General features: G+C 40.2%; 1 protein-coding gene and 1 pseudogene across 3 annotated transcripts in view; one reads left to right on the forward strand and one right to left on the reverse strand.

The window, feature by feature from the left end:
* Fam210a (family with sequence similarity 210 member A) overlaps positions 1-20,884 on the forward strand; it is a 31,174-nt gene that overhangs the window by 2,170 nt on the left and 8,120 nt on the right. For 2 of the 3 annotated variants that reach the window (XR_012910256.1, XM_075968402.1), the window contains exons 2-3: positions 9,414-9,926; positions 18,259-18,370. Coding sequence is in view for 2 of the 3 variants with exons in the window: in XM_075968402.1 (XP_075824517.1) it covers positions 9,451-9,926; positions 18,259-18,370 (588 nt within the window). In the remaining variant the exon portion in view is untranslated. The remainder of the gene's footprint in view (positions 1-9,413; positions 9,927-18,258; positions 18,371-20,884) is intronic. The other variant, XM_075968404.1, reaches the window with a different exon arrangement.
* On the reverse strand, positions 6,049-9,414 carry LOC142847608 (zinc finger protein 593 pseudogene; annotated as a pseudogene).

Here is a 20,884-nt window from a genome sequence, read left to right on the forward strand (position 1 = left end):
GTTGAGCTTAAGAATGATCTTGAAGATGTTGGAACTTCTTAAGAATGATCTTGTTCTGTAGGAACAGAAAGTGTAGAGTTTTGTTTAGTTTCTCTAAATAGTCCCTCCAAAAAGTGACAGTTCTTCTGATTAACTATGTCTGCCGAGCTGAAAGTTGACATTTCTTCAAAGCAGAAAATAAAATATTCTTTCAAAAAGGATTTTTCTAGGGTTGAAAGGAATATTTAATAGAATCTATGAGTGATGACTAATATGTCTACTCAGGCTATAGTACCTAATATTTAATCTGTATAATAATAAATCTCGGTATTTTGTAGATGTAGTTACCTGTTGATTTAAGGTGATTATTATCAAGAACAACCACTATTTTAACTTAGAGTTATAAATGTTTCAAGCTTGTGTCTAACTTTCCTGTTTGTTTTATGTATCGCCCCTGTGGATTTTGTACTGAGAATGTTTATGGGGGTGACTGTAAAAATTATTTTTATTAGATGGGCGTGGTAGTACACACCTTTAACCATAACACTCTGGAGGCAGAGGCATATTTATATGTAAAGTCATTGTCATTATAATGGATTTCATAAATACTTTATAAGTATATATTTGACCATATTTACTGTTTTTAAATCCTTTACTTTCTTCCCCTCCTACTTGTCCCCTTCCTTTTCTAAGATACTCCTACTTCATGTCACACACACTCATTTACATATGTAAATGCTTTCATCTGTAATAGCTGGGATCCACATATGAGAGAAAACAACAATACTTTTCTTGTTTGGTCAGGGTTTTTTTACTTAACATAGTGATCTTCAGTTGTACCATTTCAAGGCAAATGACAGTATTTCATACGTGTGTGTGTGTGTGTGTGTGTGTGTGTGTGTGTGTGTGTATGTGTATGTATGCGCACACTTGCGCAGTGGATGTATTTATGGTGTGTACGTGAGTGCAGGCAGGAGTATGAAAGTCAGAATACAACCTTCACTGTCAGTCCTTGCCTTCCTTCTTTGGAGTCATGGTCTCTTTGTTGTACCAGTAGCTGTGTTCTCCCATCTCACTGTGGGGCACTGGGATTGGAGATGGGCACCACTGGGCCCAGCTTTCACATGAGTCCTGGCAAGTCTAACTCAGATCTTCACAAATGCAGGCAAACACTTAACCTACTGACAGTCTCCCCAGCGCCACCACCATAGTCTCATTTTTTATGGCTAAACAAAACTATTTTGTATATGTGTTCCATTTCCTCCACTGTTTACCTGTTAATGTACACTTAGGCTAATTACAAAAGCTGGCTGTTGTGAGTAGTGATGCAATAAACATGAGCGTAAGGGGTCTCTTTGTAGTATATTGGTTTGAAGTTTTTGTGTATATTGCCAGGAGTGGGATCACTGAACCAATATGGCAGTTCTGTTTTTAGTTTTTTCTATATTTGCTGAATTGCTTTACATTCTCATCAGCAGTGTGTAAAGATTCCCTTTTCTACAAACAGCAATATTTGCTATGTTTTTTTCTTCTTTAAAATATCTCAGTGGAGGCATCTACGTGTGTTCTGTGGATGTCTGTGATTGTGTATTGAGTGTGAGTGTGGCCTTGTGGACATCATTGGGTGTTGGTTCTTGTCCTTCCACCGTGGCTTTTTGATGTTGTCCCATAGATCTCACATGTTCTTATTTTTTTGCCTGTTTTAATTCATCTACCTTGTTTCCAGGACCCCGTGTTCTGTCTTTCATTTGATCTGTTTTATTAATGAGAATTTCCACTGAATTTTTTGACAGTGTTGAGGTTTTCTAAAATTCCTATTTTTTATGTCTGTTTCCCCCATTTTCATGCATGTGTGTGTGTTGGATATTCCTATGTATATACATGTTTGCATTGTGTGCGAGTGAGCATGCACATGTGTGAGCATGTGGGAATCATCCTCAACTACTCTTGGCCATTTTCATTGAGGCATCATCCCACTCAAACCCAGCTCTCACCTGCGTGAGTCTGGCTAGGCAGCTGCTCTGAGCACCTCCTCTCTGCCTTCCTTCCAGGCTGGAATTCCAGGTGGCCCACCATGCCCACCTAGCATTTACATAGATTCTGGGTATATGAACTCCAGGCTTTATGCAGGACAAGCCATCTCTTCAGCCCCTTCTTCTATTTCTTTATTGAATTTCCCTTTCGAATCCTATATTGTCTTATTTTGTTCAGCTGATTATTTAATTTTCTTTGAAATCATTCAGTTTACTCATGTCATCTTTGACTTTATTGAACATTCTTACAATCATTCTGTTGAGTTATTTGAGATTCCACATACCTCTCTTGCAGTGGAATTCACTACTGTAGAATGAATTATTTTCTGATCAACTCACATTGCTTTGATTTTTCATGTTTCTTATGCTTATTGGGACGTATCTGGGGTGCAGTCCATGATTAGGTATTTTAATCCCTATTCTTTCAAATTGAGGAGTTTTCTGTATTCAAGTAGAACTGATTTACAGTAGGATTGAGGTGCACTAACAGTATAGCTCAATAGCTAAACCGTCCACATATGTGTGCTCAGGACACGGGGCCCAATCCCCAGTACTACTCTCACATAGACAGCATCTGCAGAAACAACTACAGCTGATGGATCCCTCCACCAGGGCAGTATGCTAACAGGTAATTAGGAACAAAACAGTATTCTTAAACTCCAGAGCCTTTCAGAGAATGCAGGAAGTGCCAATTAAAGGTAGACTGAAAAGAGGAAGGGGAACAGGGATCCAGTCAGACAAGCTGAAACAATCCTGCCATCAGAATGACCAGGTAAAGAAAGGGAGAAAGAGAGAGATGAAAGGTTCGTACCCAGAATTATATTCCTAATAAGGGAGCCATGATGGCTCTTGCTGTCAGCCTGACAGGATCTAGAATCACCTGGGAGATGGGCCTTTGGCTCTGGCTCTGCAGCAGCTGGTTGTCCTAATTACATTGAGCTGGGAAGGATGGTCTTCTGTGGACCATTCTCTTCCTGGGATCCTTGACTGTATAATGGAGAAGGAAAACTGACTGGCAGCATGCATTTGTCATTCTCCTTTTCCTCCCTTCTCAGTGGTCAAAAACAGTTAAGCCCCAGCAGTGTGGCCTCCTCCGTCTCCCAGGCTTTCCCCCGTGTCACTGTCGTTCCCTTGCTTTCCTCCTTCCTCAGAAAGGTAACTGAAGGTGGCACTCCATATGAGAAAGACTTTGCAATGGCAGTCTAGAAGAAGTGGCAGACATGTAGGATATTGTGGTCATGAAGGAGTTCGTGGTGGAGTATAGCTACTGATAATTACCAATAGAAATGTATGAAGTGTTTATAAAATGGGGTGGCTAAAGTGTGTTATAGGGTGAGATAAGAGGTCAATAAATTAAGGCACTAGAGTATTTGGGGCAAAGTAAAATCTTAAATTCTGATCCTCCCCCCCCCCTTTTTTTTTTCAAAATAATTCTTAACCATGAATGATATAGCAAGAACCCGTACCGATTTCTAGCTTCTGAAATACCATTCCTACTTTAGGTAACTCTTTTGCTCTACTACTACCTAAATTTTTTTTTCATGAACCTACCAAACAATTTTTTAGATATAATATTCTAGTGCACTGGCCCCTGCTAATTTTCATACAAATTGGTTAACCTTTGTATTATCAAAAGACTCACTAGTATATGTTTTTTTTTGTTGTTGTTGTTGTTCTTTAGTCTGTCATTCAAAAAAGATCTTTGTCTGACCTATGTACCTTTTCTTTTAAACTTTGGATAGTAGATTTCTAAGGATTTTGTATTTTGCTTTTTCTCCGCGATATATCTGCAACAGAGTTGGGCTAAGCTAAAACAGTTCAATAAGCACTGATGAAACTGACATTTCAGGCAGCAGGCAGCATTAATCTTACTCAAAAATGCTCCTTCGTCAGTTCATGTGCAAAAGACGTTATACCATAAATGTTGCCCAGACAGTTCAGCAGTGTGAGGAGGAAAACCAAGCAGATAGCAGTTTTGTGTATTTGGAGTGCGTCAGAGTGATAGACGATAGCTCTGCTCACCTGGCGTCACCAGTACATTACTTTCCGCTTCAGGTAGCAGAAATGGACTTAAGTTGGCTTTAACAGTAAAGGAAAAAGACAGTGACGAAGTTTAAAGGACAAGGAAACTTTTGTTGTTCCAGAGCTCTAGCTCTGCCTTGCCCATGGTAGGTTGGCTTAGACACTGAAGAGCTGCCAAGCTTCCTGTAGTCTCCATTGTATACATAGGAAATACCCTCCCATTCCTTAAACTGTTCTGTCATAAGCCCACTCTGAACTGCTGACAGGCATCAAAACCCATCGACTGTTACTTCTCCCCACATTTTGTGGGTTCGAGTATATGTACCCTTGCATATGTGCATGTGGGCCAGTGGATAAATATGAAAGTCAAAACATAATTTGCAGCTTTCTCTCCTGTCTTCTTCCATGTCTTCAGCACCCGTCATTCTCTGTTTCTACTGGTGGACTTGTCTCTGAGGGCTTCCATTTCCAGTTTTATCTCAGTTTGGATTTTCTTTAGTGATTCTATTTCTTTGTTAAATACTACTTTTATGCCCTGAATTGTTCTCATTATTTTCATTCCTCTATTTGTTTCTGTTTTCATAGATTTTATTATGGAATTTATTTATTTCCTCTTTAATGTCCTTGAACATATTCATAATTGCTATTTTGAAGCCCTTGTCTTGTGCCTCAGCTCTTCTATGTTTATGAGGGCCTCATTCTAGGTTATGGATTCTAATGGAAGCAGATTGTCTTTTTGTGCTGGTTTCTAGGTACCTTGGAGGTCTGGTGACTGGGGTGATTCTAGCTGTGGACATTTGATTTTTGTAGGCTGGGTGTTTTGGTCCTTGGTTTCTGCTGCTCACTATGGATCTCAGAAAGTGTGTGGCTGTGAGTTGCCTCCAGAGAATGTTTTTGTAGTTGGTTGGTGGCAAAGAGAAATAAGAGATAGAAGGAATAAGCGGAAGGCTGAAAGAAGCCAAGGGAAAGAGCTACCAAGAGGTGAACTCCCCAGGAAGTCAGAGATGCAGTGTATGGAAGTTACAGTAAGACAGAATAATCTGGAGAGATGAATGGATAGGGGCCGAGGATGGGACCCTGCACTTGTATCCAGAGCCTTCAGTGAATGGAATTGGGGTGGGAGGAGAGCTGCGGGTAAGAATGAAGAGATCATAATGGAGGACAAGAGGGATAGTATGAATTGTCACCTTAGGCCCAGCCTGGTATGGCTGCAGGGTCCCAGGTGGATAGTGTGTCTTGGTATCAAAGGCTGACACAATGGAATGCGAGTGGGTTAGAGGGGGAAATCCACTGGAAGGAGGAAATCTGGGTCTGCATCACAGTTAGGTGTAATTCCCAAAGAATGTATGTTATTAATTCATAAATAAAAATGATAAACTTTATGGTTTTTGTATCTTGCAGCTTGTTATATTTCCCAATTCTGTGAGTCTTTTGGTAGAGTCTAGGCGTTTTTATGGATTGTATCATTTGCAAACAAAGATAATTTTTTCTCATATACATATTTCATCATTGCTTTGGCTAAAATGTATTGCAAAAGTAGATATACTTGTGTTCAGATGTGAAAAGAAACACTTTCAGGTTTCCTCATTTTAGTATGGCATTGACTATAGGTTTGTCACATGTAAAAGTTGTGTAGAGTATTCTTCCATCCCTGATCTGTTTGGATAGTTACTACATACATGCTTTCTCTACACCTATAAATACAATTACAATTTTCATTAAGCTGATGTGTTGTTAGATCTTTTAATGTTCTTATGTTGAACCATTATTCACCCCAGTAGAAAATCTCACCTAGCATGCTGTATGAACTTTTGGTTGTGTAATTAGAATTGATTTGCCAATATTTGGGCAGGGTGGGGGGAGTTTAGTGTTGTCTGTTCCCCAGTGGTACTAGTTGTACCATTGTCTGGTTTTAGAGTCAGAGTGATGTTAACCTTGTACAATGAGATCTAACTTTAATTGGAATATACTGTCCAAATCACCTTGTAAGATAAAATATTCAGTTGTTGTCGACACTCTGAGGAATTGTGTGATTTTATAAAAAGAAGAAGAAGAAAAAGGGGGAAACTATTTAGTCACAGGGTGTTCTGTGTTGATCATGAAAGTGGCTAGGTGATGGGGGAGGAGGAATTAATAAGAAAAACTAAGACCATACACCACTTAAAAAAATTTTTAGGACTTAGCTGTCATCAAATAGCAAGCATATAATCAAAAACAAGAGAAAACAAAATTAGTGCAGTAGGGGTGCTTACACCTAAAAAGATGCACAGAGTTTGCCAAGTTCTATTTGGTTACTGGAAGCAACACTAACCCTATGTAAGCATCATCCTAAAATCACAGAAAGTCACAGAATTTTATTAGAGAGAAGAACAACAATCTCAAAAGACATTAAAAGATTATTCTTATGCCTTATAAAACTTAATACATACCTCCTAGTGCACAATTAAGGTTATAAGTCATTATAGCACATGGCTCTTTTGGATCAAGAAACAATCATACACAACAGAGTTTTATCCCAGTAAGATTCTGGAAAATTAAATTTTCACAGCACCAAATAATTAATATGCTTTTTTAAAAAAAGTGTTTAGTTTACTTATGAGGCATTGAAGGATGCAGACTGTCACACTCGCAAGAGGCCTAATATAATCAGGTATATAGTGCCATTGCTCTACTGGACAAAGTTTAGTCCAAAAGTGTTCAGATTGGCCAGAAACTTGTTGCTCTAAATAGTGCCTACAAAGCAGGGATCTTGGCTTCAAGTCAGGGCTCCTCACAGAAGGGATACACAAAATGTAGGTAGACTTGCCAGAATTCATTCCAAGGGCAGAGCATACCATTTTAACATCAGAAATGGAGCCCTGCCTGGTCAGATAATACCCCAACTAGCCATCAAAGCTCAAGAAAAAATGGAGAGTTATAGCCCTCAGACTCCAGAAGAGTACGGTCCCAGGACATTGAACAAGACACTTCACTGTCTTACATTATGCAGAAATTGTAGCAGTCAGTGCTAGCCAGACTCCATAATTAGAAACAAACAAAAATTTACATACTCAGAGACTCATGAGCAGTGACAAGTGACTTAGCCCTGTGGTTCAACAAATGAACCTAAAAATTACCATGAAATAACTGGCAAAGACTTTTCCCATGCCATTCTTTTTTTTTTTTTTTTTTCTTGTCCGGGTCCTTTATTTTGGGTAGAACATCCAGAAGAGATCATCTCCCCCAAACCCTCAGTCAAGCCGCTGAACCACTCACTGTCCATGGAGTTTCTCTGCCCTGCATCCAAAGGCCCCTCAGGTGGATGTGTTCATCTCAGGGATCTCAGTGGACACTTATGTGGGCACGCCCAGGTGCTGGGGGGGCACATAGGAGCCCATGCCCGCTGCCCTCTCAGCCTCTTCCTGACTGTAGGGTTCGATGCTCAGCTGCTTCAGCCTCTTCTTGTGGTCTTTGGATCGGAAATGGGTCTTCAGGTTGGCAGAATCGATGAAGTACCTCGCGCAGGCAGACAGCGATGCAGGCCGCCCCCTGGCAGATCCGGGTCAGGCTCGGCGTGCAGAACCGGGTCAGGCTTGGCGTCCAGCTCCGGCTTGGCCCGCGGGAGGCCCAGCAGCCGCAGCTCGCGATGAATCTCATCCAGGTCCGGCCGCCGCTTCTTGGCCTTCATCTGGCGGGCTAAGGAATGTGCTCGGTGTGCTCAGGTCCGGCGGGAGCGACCCATGATCAGTGACACCAAGGCCGAGGAGCAGGGTAGTACGGAAAGATACACACGTGCTGACCCATGCCATTCTTGAAAAGGATTACAAGAAACCTCACACACACACACACACACACAATTGCTTCAGAAAGATGATTCAGAAATAACTGACTCCAGTGCCAGAGAGAAGTACTAACAAGAGCATGAATACAGAGGACAAAACACCTGTTAATTAGAACGGTTACTGTGGGCATACATTTCTACCTATAATTCTTACAAAGAGAGAACAGGACATTCTGGGGATGCCCAAGGGAAGGGATAGGAAATAATGAGAAGGAAGGAAAGAATGGGCAGTAAATATACTATTATGTGCTAAGATATACCACTTAGGCTACTGTGTATTTAAAGGACATCCGGGCAGCCCTGGAATACGTGAGTGGAAAATGGTGAAGAGATGATTCAGTCATTAACGGCAGTGGCAACTCTTCCAGAAGACAGATTTTCAGCACACATGTTAAATGACTGAAAACTGCCTGTAGTTCAGCTCGAGGGTAATCTGACACACATATACACACTGAAGTATAAATAAGTCTTTTTTTAAAATGCTGGGATGGAACAAGGACTATACATTAGTAGTTCTTATAATTCCATCTGCTACTGAAAAACATGCATTTAAAGAGACTAAATAATTTGCTCCAAAATATTCTTGATTAAGTTTAAACCTTGTCTTTTTCTGAAGTCCACATTCTTTTAAAATGATATCTTACCTTTCAGTGGAGGTAAGGGGGGTTAATATCTTGTCATGATTGTATTGTGGTCAGAAGAGGGTGTTGAATCAATCCCCTGGAGCAGGAATTACAGAGGGCTGTAAGCTGCTTGGTGTGGGTGCTGGCGACTGAATTCAGGTCCTCTGGAAAAATAGCAAGTAATCTTAACTGCTGAGCCATTTCTCCGGCCCCTTGAATTCTTTAGACAGAATTAGTCTTTGTAGCCCAGTCTGATCCCCATCTTGCAATCCTCCTTTCTCCTAAGTACCTTGTCAGTCTGTATCAACACTAATGCCAAGTCAAATCATGAGAAATCTTTTCTTCTCTTTCTCTTTTCTTGATATAGGGGGAAAGAAGATAAAATTCCAGGCTGTTTCTTAACATCATCGATAACATATGTGATTTAGAACTTTATTATTACTTGTTTAAAGGCTTTTATAGAATAGATGGTACTAATCATAAATATCCAAACCTTAACACTTGTGAATTTATTGTATTTACAGAGTAGCTTTCCACCAGAAATAGCACAATTCTGTAAGAACCTTGTTAAAGTAGTTATTATTTTACTTGTTGGCTTAGGCAGAGTCTGAGAACAAAGTGCATGGAATTATGTCCCCAAACATCTGTACTCGGATCTGTACAACAGAAGAGTCCTTGCAAACCTCCCGTTTTCAGTGGTGGAAGGGTTTCTTAGTGTTACCGTTTGTGATGCCTGCTAAGCAGACTTCTTATGTTTGTAGAATGTGTTTTATGTTAAAATCCCAGTGCCTGAAAACTATGTAACTTAACTACATTTCCTGCAGATTAGGTGCCAGTTTGTCTGTCCTATTATTTCTAATGAATTACAGTTAATTTTTAAATAGTTTGACTTAAAGTGAAAATCTATATGTAATACAATAATTTTTCTAAATCTAGTCTCTGTAGAAGCTGAAATCCATCACCATCCTTCAAAATGCAATGGAATGTACCACGGACTATGTCTCGGCTGACACTCAGGACATTCTTGGAACCACTGAAAGCCAAGCTCTCTGATCACCACAGGAGCATAAAAGGACCCTTACCTTGGCACAGAGATGAATACAGACTAGTTTGGACACCACACCTTCGAAAGCAGTGGTTACATTTACCTGCTGTGCAGTGCCTTGCAAAGCGAAGGAATCTATTAAATGCTCAGCCACCTCAGCAGGGAGCCCTTCACCAGGAACGCTGGGAGCAGGATATTTTAGCCAAGAGGGTTTTATCTTCCAGTGCCACATCCCAAGAAACTCCATCAGAAAAGAAGGAAGAGCCAGATCCTTTACAAGACAAGTCTATTAGTCTTTATCAACGGTTTAAGAAAACCTTCAGACAATATGGAAAAGTCTTAATTCCTGTGCATCTAATAACTTCTGGTATTTGGTTTGGAACATTTTACTATGCAGCTATAAAGTAAGTCTTTGCTTAGTTGACTGCCTTCCCACTTTTTATCACGTTAGTCTTCTTGTTTATGCTGAAAGCCTTAGTTTTTATTTTATTATCTGTACATGGGAGGCGGCCAAGCACATGGCGGTCAGAGGACAACTGGTGGGAGTCAGTTCTCTCCTTGTGTGCCACGATCGAGTTCATGTCAGGATTGCAGGCGGGCACCTGTACCCACCAAACCATCTCACTGGCCCTTAACTTTCTTTAAGATTTATTTTGTTTCTAAAACGCATATGTGTCTGTTGGGTGTGTGCATGTGAATGCAGGTGCCCATAGAGGCCAGAGGATCAAATTCCTCCAGAGCTGGAGTTATAGGTGGTTGTGAGCTGCCCTCTTTAGGAGCTGGGAACCAAACTCTGGTCCTGTGCAAGAACAACATACTCTGTTAACCACTGAGCTCCCTTTCCAGCCCTTCTCTGTCTCATGCCTTGATTGACAGAGGAAAACTACTTTATAGCTATTATCACATTTTATTGAGAATATCTAATGTTTGTTTATGGGTGCAAGTGTTTTGATCAATTTTTAACTGCCATCTTCATTTACTCCTCCAACAACCAAATACAGTAAGTGATACAGTTCTTCCCATGTATGAATATGGAAACAGTTTGGGTGAGGGGAAATAAGCTAATTCAACTGATAAGAGGTGGAGCCCACACCGAAACTGAATAGGTTTTCTGGTCTTTGAGCCATCTCCTGGTCTCATTGCTGACAGCTTACTTCTGAGGACTCAGAAGTAAGGTCCTTGTTGTTTTGTTACATTTATTTGTTGTTGGATAGGTGGGTGGGTATGCATGTGGAGTTCAGAAGGTAACTTTCAGTTGGCACTTCTCTCCCACCTTATGGGTCTCAGAGGATGAACTCAGGCTGACTTAGCAGTGAGTACCTTAACCCACTGAGCCATCTTTCCAGCCTAAGTCTAGGTTTTAGAAATGCGGCCGAACCACGAGTTCTATACTTACATGTTTCTATGGTGTTTCTACATGTGAAAAACTATTCGTTTGGGTGAGTGTATAGTATTGGTAGAAAATTCACAGGCTCTTTTGCCAGAGCCTAGCTAACATGAATTCATCACAGACTGATACTGATTATGCATTCTGACTGATAGCATGCTAAGTCATTTTGTTCTGATGGGAAGTGAGACTGGTGGGCCTACCCTCTGGTATTGGATGGAAAGTATTCAAGTGCATCTTTTATGGTTACAGTTCCTGCCTTTTAAGGTAAGGTGTATTCATCACCCTGCTGGAAAGCAGGGAAACCTGCAGTTCTGCCCTCAGGGGCCACATGCTGTGACCTTAACTTGTTAACTCTTGTTAACTCTTCTAATCAAAGTCCACTAATTTTTTAATGCCTTATTTGTGTTTAATGCCTTGCTGTTAAGGCATTAACAAAATATAACAGTTGTGTATAAGGAGATCACCCCTTGGCAGAGAAGCTGATGAGCCTGCTGAATGAAAAATACTATTACTGGAGTTTTTAGGGTCAAATTATGGGCCTAGGCTTAGCCCCCTTTAATAATCTACTTTAAAAGACAACTAATGGTAAAAGCAGAGAAAGCTGATTTATTCAGTGTGACCAGCATGAGTCCAGTCACCACTGGCCACAAACACAAACCTGAGTCCATCTTTGTGCTACTGATGTGAGGTTTAGGTTTAAACAGAAGACAAGAGATAGGCATAACTAATCAATTCTGATCAAAGTGTGGTCTCATCCATCACTGTCCACCATTGTCTTGTCTTGTATCTGTTCTTCAAAGTCAGCAAGCTCCCCCTTTGGCTGGCCTCCAAGGCTCTAGCATTTTCCTTTAGCAGATGACAGCTGAGGTGGTTCCAGTTCTTGGAGACCTCTGTCTGCCTCAACAGTCTGATGGCTGCATACAGAAAGACAGGTGTCTTTTTTTAGAGTATCTACCAAGATAGCTACAGTATCTGTCCCAAGGTGGTGGGAAGTGGGCTTCTCTTCCTGGAAAACAAGGGTTTGGGTGTTTCTCACTGCGGTTCTAGAGGGACAGGTTTTTCTTTATGTAATTGATACTGTTCTGTTTCTTTGCATTATATTTTTTGTTAAAGACATTTTCTATACATGTTTAATATTTGTAGAAGTCCTCAGAATTGTCCTATTTTTGACAGAAGCTACTCAGTTCTTGGGGCCATTTAATTCTGCCATCAGATATGTGGCTTTAGACATAATGCATTTTCTTTTTTGAGCCACTTGAGGATTCTTGTGGTTCAGTATTGTCAAAGATCATATCTTCTCCCAGTTTCTGGTCTCATGAAGAAACCTTATGTCCTTAGTTAATTGAGTATGAGGTTGCTTTTTGGCCTATTATAGCATATCAATAAAAACTTGGGAGTCAGATACTGGGGTGAGAAGCAGCAGAGAAGCAACCAGAAACCTCCCCCCTTTCTTTCCCCTCCCTCTCTCTTCCCCTCTCCCTTTCTCTTTCATTTTCCCTCTCCTTTTCCCTCCCTCCCTCCCTCTCCTTCCTCAATCCAAAAGAGCCAAGAGCCTTTCTCAGCCATGCCTTTCTACTTCTTGTCTCTAAATCTGTCTTTAGCCCGCTCAAACTTCTATGGTTGATTTTGGTCAGCTAATGGCTAGCTCCACCCTTTAACTCCAAGCAAGCTTTATTGTCAGAACACAATCAAATGATAAACAAATTATTTTATTGAAAAAGCAGACCCCAAGTATTCTGGAGATAATAGTTGTATTTTAGATTCTTCAGTTCACCTAAAGCAGCAGGGGTGATTCTGTCATACATGATCTTGACTTTCTCTTCTTTTGTAAAATGCTGTGTCAGAATATAGAGGTGAGGCTGCCTGCTGGCCTGGGGTTGTTGGGCAACATGGACTCATGGCCAAGAGCCACCACCTACCGCCCAGTATGATAGCCTGTCCTAATGAGTTCACGTATGTTGAGTGGATGACTTAACCACAACTAATACTTTATAAAATATTCTTGTCTACAAAAGAAAACAGAATTAGTACGTTCCAGTGGGAATGGTTTACTGTCAGGTTGAAGTCGGTTATATTAAGCTCCGGTTTTCCATCCAGCTAACAGAAACGTTGTATTTCTTTAAGAGCATTCTAACTGGAAAACACTCTTTCCTTATTGGTTGCCTTTCTACTAGTAAGAGAAAGGGAGAAAATACTGTTTCTGGAAGCATGGACATTGGCATCAATGTTGTACTTATGACCTGTTTGTCTTAGTTACTCCCACAGTCTAAAAGCAAAGTATCCTATATTTAGCTAGGTGGCAATGTTCTGAAGCTCTTAACTGTATTTCAGACAGAGCTAAATTATGCTAATGGGTGTGTTTTATATTGAGCTTCCTGACTGCTACTGTCTGGCAAAAGGTAGCAGAGGTCTGTTCTCTAAACATAAGTATTTCGTGTAATTACTTATGGCTCAATAACAACTGTGTTGCCCATACTGTGTGTCCATAGACTCGGGTTCCTGATCACACAGGTGCACTCTCAGCCACAGCTCTGCTGGTGTTTACTGTACTTTCTCTAGATAGTGAACATTTCTTAGGCCTTGTTGAACGATCATAAACTGACAGTTAAAGCGCACATTCCTGCCCGACCACAAAGTGGCAAACATTGAGTTTTCTGGCTTGATTTAGATTCTTATCTTTATGATAAAAGTTTTCAGCTGGGTGGTAGTGGGGAGGCAAAGGCAGGCAGATCTCTGTTAGTTCAAGGCCAGCCTGGTCTACAAGAGCTAATTCCAGGACAGGCTCCAAAGCTACAGAGAAACCCTGTCTCCGGGGGGGTGGGGAGAGAGTTTTCTTATTTGGCCCAATTTTGTCTTATTATTGGTGTTAAATGCATAGATTTTATGTGCTGGGTTTAGTTGGAACTGGGAAGTAATGAAATAATTTCATAATCATCTTTGTGCTAAAAGATTAAACTAGCTTGCTATAAGATGTTGCTTTAAAAACTTAAGCCATTAAAAGGCCAAGTCTAATACTGAGGCTTACTTTAATAGGATTGTATTGTTGTTTTAAAAGAAACTTGAATATGCAGATAAATGGTAGTATTGAACTCCTGGTTGATTTTTAATTTTACCTTTTTAAAATGGTTCTTTCTGCCATTCTGATTTCTTATTTTTGATGCTAGCTAGTCTTCATGGGTAATGATTAGCAATATCTGTAGTAATATGGGCAGCGGGGCTGCATCCCCAGCACCCCAGCCGCCTGCTAGCTTCTGCCCCGAAATAACAACACACAAACTGTATTCATTTAATCACTGCTTGGCCCATTTCTATCTAGCCTCTTCTAGGCTAATTCTCACATATTAATTTAGCCCATTTCTAATCATCTGTGTAGTGCCCCTAGGTGCGCTTAACGGGAAGATTCTAGCCTATGTCCATCCTGGATCGGAGCTTCATCGCTTGCGTCTGCCTGGGAGCTGGGAGCATGGGGTCTCTCTAAGGCTTCTGCTCCCGAGAGGAGAGCTGTGGAGTCTGAGCTCACTTCCTCTTCCTCCCAGCGTTCTGTTCTGTTTACTCCACCTACCTATGTTCTAACCAATAAAATGGGCCAAGGCAGTTCCTTTATTAGCCAATGACCTTCCTCCATCATTTCCCCTTTTTCTGTTTAAACAAAAAAAAAAGGAAGGCTTTAACTTTAACATAGCAAAATTACATATAACAAAACAGTTATCAAGTAAAAGGTACAATAATCTTTATCATAACTAAGGAAAACTATAACTATTCTTAACTCCATCAAAGACTCCAGAAAGATACAATACTACATAAGCAAACAAGAAAAAAGCAACTTTTAAAACTCTAGAAATGACAGAGACATCTCGCTGCCTAGACAGTCACCCAAAGTTCCTCTGTACCGTTGGGGCATCCATCTTCAGCCTTCAGGCCCATGGTATCCAGCAGACATTTCCATAAAGCAGGAAAATTCAAAGTCAGTTCAGTCACTATCTGTTGTGTCCTGCAGAATGTCTCGCAGACTCTTTCATGAATCAGGAACCCCAAAAGATCATCTCACCTTTAGGCAAGTTCAGTAGTCCTCTCTCTGTGGGTTCTCTTTGTCCAGTTTATGCAATAGTCCAGGCAAGAGCAGTTTCTTGCCCAAATGGCTGTCAAACTCCATAAGGATCCTCTTCGATGCCCATCTTCCTCTTGAAGTATATTGGTGCTGCCAGGAGCAGAGTGTCTCATTGTCATGAAAAGTCCTAAGTTATTAAAACATTTAAAATGCCATATCCTATAATCTTTGAAAAATATGAAGAATGCCTATCTAAAATATATCTACGCACATCTAGAAAATATTAACTAACATGACTACAAACTTGACTATTATTTATGATTATCCATCAACAACCTATATTTCCTAATTATACATTACATTTTAATAATGAACTACACAATCACAATACCTTAATCAATATCAGAAATACAGATACATATAACAAAATTGACCGTAAATCTCTATCAATAAAGCAAAATCTATACTAATGCAAATTATTCATATATATCATATCCCCCTTTAAATGTAAAAGAACATTTATATACATTTTTTGGGAATATGGGCGCAGTTATTTCTCTCCAAACTTCTTCCTGCTGAATGGGGGCGTCGTTAATTAGGTCTTTCATGGTATAACCTGTGTGCTAGTTTCATCTCGGTTGGCAGTTGAGCGAAGCAATTTTCTGAAGGTGTTCACACCAACCCTTCAGGAGGGTGTGGTCCAACATACCAAATTGGAATAGAAGAAATGAACAGGGTCTCATCCTCTGTGAAAACAAAATAAGAAACTCCTTTCCAAAGCATCATGTCCTTAGATCCAAATTTCAAAGTCAAGGCATCAAAATATCTATGTTGGATTAGTTCAGCAGCATTTATAAACAAATATCTTTTAGCATCTGTTGCTCCTTCCTCAGCATTCAAATAATTCAAAGAGAGCATAATAGCATACAATATCAAAATTTTCTGTGTATTTTCCATCTTTGTGCACTTTATTTTAACCTCTATTTTGTTTATTTTTACTTTTAACTTTTTGCTTTTTGAGACAGTTTCTCTGTATCTTTGTCCTGAAGTAACTCTGTAGACCAGGCTGTCCTTGAACTCTCAGAGATCGCCTGTCTCTGAGATTAAAGGTGTACACTACTACACCTTGAACTCACAGAGATCTGTTTGTCTCAGCCTTCTAGGCACTGGGATTAAAGGCGTGTGCTACCACACCTTGAAGTCACAGAGGTCAATCTCCCTCTGCCTCCCAAGTGTTGGGATTAAAGGTGTGTACTACCACACCCAACTACTCTCTTCCTTATTTTTGTTTTTTACTTTAAGAATTTTAACTTTTAATCTGCATATATTTTAACACTGTAAATCATTTAAAAGTTTTGTCTTTGACGCTCTCTTTACTGTATCTCTGTTTTTCTGACCACATGAGTCTTTAATGTACCTAGCAATATCAGTAGGACTAAAGCCGTGGCTTTGCCGGCTAGATGTAGCCCATTCCTTAGCTTTCTGCCATTCCAACCTTGTGGCTGAGGTACCGGCCAGAGCCGCATTCAGTGCCACAAGTCTACAGTGTTTCAAGGTCCCTGCCAGCAAGCCAGCTTCAGCAGCCTGTGCTTGCAAACCGCATGAACCGCCTGCATAAAAGAGTCAGAGTTTGCCCTGGCAGGACAGCCCAGAAAGCCGGCATTTTTAAACGGCGCAGCTTTTTTCCTGCTACGGCTGAAAACTGAAAAGCATGCGTTCAGCTTTTCGTCAACACCGTTTGTGTTTCGTGGCAGGACCTCTTAATGAGCTGCAGGGTTTTGCAGCTAAAGCTGAGTCAGGAAGCCTCTCTTAGATGAGAGCGCTTGCTTGCCTCTAGCAAGCAGAGCAGACCCAAGAAATTGCCATAAGAAACATGCTTTACTCTATTCTTTTCCAAGCTTTCTCAGGCTTTCTGTAGACTCAGCCCCACGTTGGGTGCCAAGTGTCTACTCAGAGTACTCTCAGTGGCTTATTACAGTTAACCCATTTTTTTATATTAAAAATAAATTAATAGCATCCAACTATCTTTGTCTAGGCAATTCCCTTACTTAATGACAAGGGAAAGAAACAATTATAATGGAGCAATATGAGCACCCTGCCTTAGTTAAAGGTTCACTTTGAAGTGCCAGGGATGGGACACGGGAAGAAAGGGATGCTACGTATTACTGTCATATGCTAAACCAGACACAGCTCAATCTGCGAGGCTTTGCTGTAGGAGAATTTAACCTAAAACAAGCTCACTCTCTGATTGGGTGCTATCCTGGACATCTAAAAGTCCCTATGCCTCCCTCCACCCCCAAAAGTCCTCTCTGGTTCTCTCTAGAGTTTCCACATCTAGGGAGGGGGAGACTGCACAGAGAAAAAGCAGCGAGTATACTGAGGCAAATTTTTAAATTACAGATTTTATGTTAATATACTTTTTGTATTAACCATATACTACTGTGTGTATTAAATTTTATGAATGTGATAATTACAAGTTTGGATGATTCCTTGTCCTGATACAAATACATAGAGGAAAGATTAGAACAGTGTGGTACAATAAAATGAGGAAACTAAAATTACCTAAGTCAAGGCTTTAACAGCTTGGAATTTCTTTGCCTTCCCTCCCTCTAAGAATCTGTTGCAATTTACTGTAATTATTCCTTACCTTATTATCATAGAGAATAATTACTAGAAATATTCTTTATCTGATACAAATAATTATTCTTTATCTGATAAGCAAGAATACATACTTTTAGAATAGTTGGATTTTGCCAAGCCCACAGAATCACTCGTTCTTTGCATGATAGCACAGAAGTGGTAGTGATGAAGTTTTAAAGGTAAGAAGATCCTGAACTGTGAGTTGATGTGTCCTAAGAAAATGGTATTTGTGTGAGGAGATGAATATCAAGTAAACAGTTCTGACCCTGCTCTCCTGGTTTACTTAAAGCCATTACTTTGACTATAAATAAAGTGTCTGCTTTTTAAATAAGACTAATTTAATGGCCTTGTGAGATGCAGGATGGCAGTACTACTTGTGTGTTGAACTTGGAGAGAGTGAAATGAAAGCATTCAGTCACACAGAATCAGCTGTTAGACTTTTGTTTGTTTGTTTTTGGTGGTGGTGGTTTAGTTTGGGTAGGTGTGGATTTGTTACTGTTGTTTTTTGATTTGCTCATTATGTAGCCCAGGCTGGACTCCAATTTGGGAGCCCACAGTCTTATTCTTTTAGTCTCCTGAGCAAATAGAATTGAATATATATTATGGCAAATTTGTACTTGTTGTTTATACGTGACTAAATTATATGTTTCCTTTTCAGAGGAGTGAATGTCATCCCTTTCCTAGAGGTCATTGGATTACCTGACAGTGTAGTAGACATCCTGAAAAACTCCCAGAGTGGAAACGCCCTGACAGCATATGCCATGTTTAAGGTGGGTTCCTTGCTTACCCTCCCTAGGAAACTCACATTGAGCTCTGAATTAAAGATATATATATATATCCTATTTCACATTTTGTATTTCTAATGATCAGAAGGTACAAAAATAAAACTATGACTTTAGGAAGAAGTGCCTTAAAAAATAGGTAAGCCATAGTCTGCCAGGCTCAGGCATCCCCCTGCCCTGACTTGTTACTGAAATCTAGCATTTGCTTTATTATTTATAATAGTTTACCCTTCTTTAGAAAATGGGATTGTGAAGGCTGAATTCACACTGTTTTATGTGACACAGTCCAGGCTTAGTTCTTAGGTGTTCTCACTTTAGAGAGTCTATAACTTCTCAGGGTGTACACAGTGCTGCTTTTATAGAAAGTCTCTATGCCTGCCTTTATTATAGAGGGGAAGTCTCATTGTAAATCATAGAATTCAGCTATATTAATCTCATGTTTTATTTAAAAATATGATTCTATGATATCCATATTCAAATAAAATGAAAATTTGGGGAAAGTAGATGTTACTCTTCTGTGTAAAAGTATGTAGAATAATGACTTACAGTATTATGTATTACTATTATGTAGTGGTGTTATGCTGTGTAAAAATACATAGTGACATAGTATTATTCGGAAGTAATGTTTTTTTCTATCATCTTTACTAGAATCATCTGAGATCTCAGATAATTTTTCTCAGAGCTTAATTGCTGTGTTTTTCTCATATTATTTTATAGTGTTTTATAGCTGTGGTAGGTTAAATTTAACATATCAGAGTACACGATGGTGGTTTAAGTCATTTTTTCTGACTCCTTTCTTTATAGCACCTGATTTAAGAGTTTTCTTTATGTGCTCATGAACCCCTGGGAATTCAGGGGCCTGTTTTTGTGTTTTTGCACTCTCTGATGTACTTTGAGGTGCATTTGTGCTTAGCATATTTGGAAACCTACAAACCCTGTGGATTTTTCCCCCTCATGTCCTTCTGTAGGGTGAGAAATGGAATATGTCCTGAGTTTTCTGTAACCCACAGGACTTCAAGTAGAACAACAGAGATGCCTTCTTCCTTAAGGCAAAGCTCCAAAGTGAGGTATGATAGTGCTGGGCAGCTAGCTGGTTACACATCAGAGCTCCTTTAACAGGCACTGTAGTTGGCTCAGATTTGTCCAGAGCTTACTCCAGGGATTCACTGATAAGGAAAACACTGTCTGACCAGGTACACCTTCAGTTCCAGCATTTGGGAGAAAGTTCAAGGCCAGCCTGGTCTGCTTGATAAGCTCTGAGACGGTGGAACCCTTTCTTTAAAAAAGAAAGGGAGGGAAGAAAACAAAGCACTGCTAAGACTTTCCTTGGAGAGCGTATTCTAGGGAAGGAGAGTGGGCAGGTCAAGGGCAATTGGAGAGACAGAGAAGGAAGGGTTGAAAATACTCAAGCGTGCATGTACATACACATGTGTGCATATATGGTGTGTGTATATTTAAATTATACTAAATGTTACTGATCATTAAGAAGAAAGAATATACAGTGGGTGATGGTAGTGCACACCTTGAATCCCAGCACTCAGGAAGCAGAGGCAGGTGGATTGCTGTGAGTTCAGGCCAGACTAGTCTACACAGTGAGTTTCAGGACTACCAGTACTACAACAGAGAAATCTGTCTCAAAAAAGAAAGAAAGAAAGGAAGGAAGGAAGGAAGGAAGAGAAAGAAAGAATGAATGAATGAATATAGTTAAGAACACTTGATGTTCTTGCAAAGGACCAGGAGTTCGAAACCCAGCATTCAGTTTTTGGCTCACAACCATTTGTAACTTCAGTCCTTTGACCTCTATGGGCACCAGGCACACATGCAGTATGCATACATATGTACAGGCAAAACACTCACAAATATTTTAAGAAAGAATAAACCAGATAAGGAGATGTTTTGGTATGTGTTGTTTTTTGTTCACACCCCCACCACCACGCCCCTAGCCCGTGGTCCTCCTAGATTGCAGATTTAGATGGGAAGTGCTCTGAGCAGTTAACAGGTTGATCTGGGAGTTGGCAGGGAGAGGGAGACAAGGGTTCCCAGCAGAGGGAGCCTTGAGAACTGCAGGATGCTAGATACCAGAAAGTTAGGTAGGAGCCATTGTGGCTGGAATGAGCAAGAGAAGCAAAAAGACTTGCCAGATCAGGAGCCTGTGTGTTATAGGGAAACTATTGGTTACTTTGAACGTGTGACTTCAAATCACTGCAACTGCTATCATGTTGAAGCCGGAGTAAAAAGCTGGGGCATCAGGATGAGGCTGTCTGCTACAGAAGCCTAGGCTGCTTGTCCTCATGTCAGCACCCAAGTGGTACCTGGGGAGGCAGTCAGAAGCAATTGGATGGTGGGTATGTTTTAAAGAAACTAATGGGCTTTCCTAATGCTACACATACAAATTACGTTAAAGAAATTGATTAAGAGCTATTTATTTTGGCCTGAGTAAATGAAAGAACAAGTTACCATTTTCTGTAGTGAGTAAAATTTTGGAAAAAGCAGGTCTGACTG

This window comes from Microtus pennsylvanicus, chromosome 4, assembly GCF_037038515.1.
Source record: "Microtus pennsylvanicus isolate mMicPen1 chromosome 4, mMicPen1.hap1, whole genome shotgun sequence".
NCBI lineage: Eukaryota > Metazoa > Chordata > Mammalia > Rodentia > Cricetidae > Microtus > Microtus pennsylvanicus.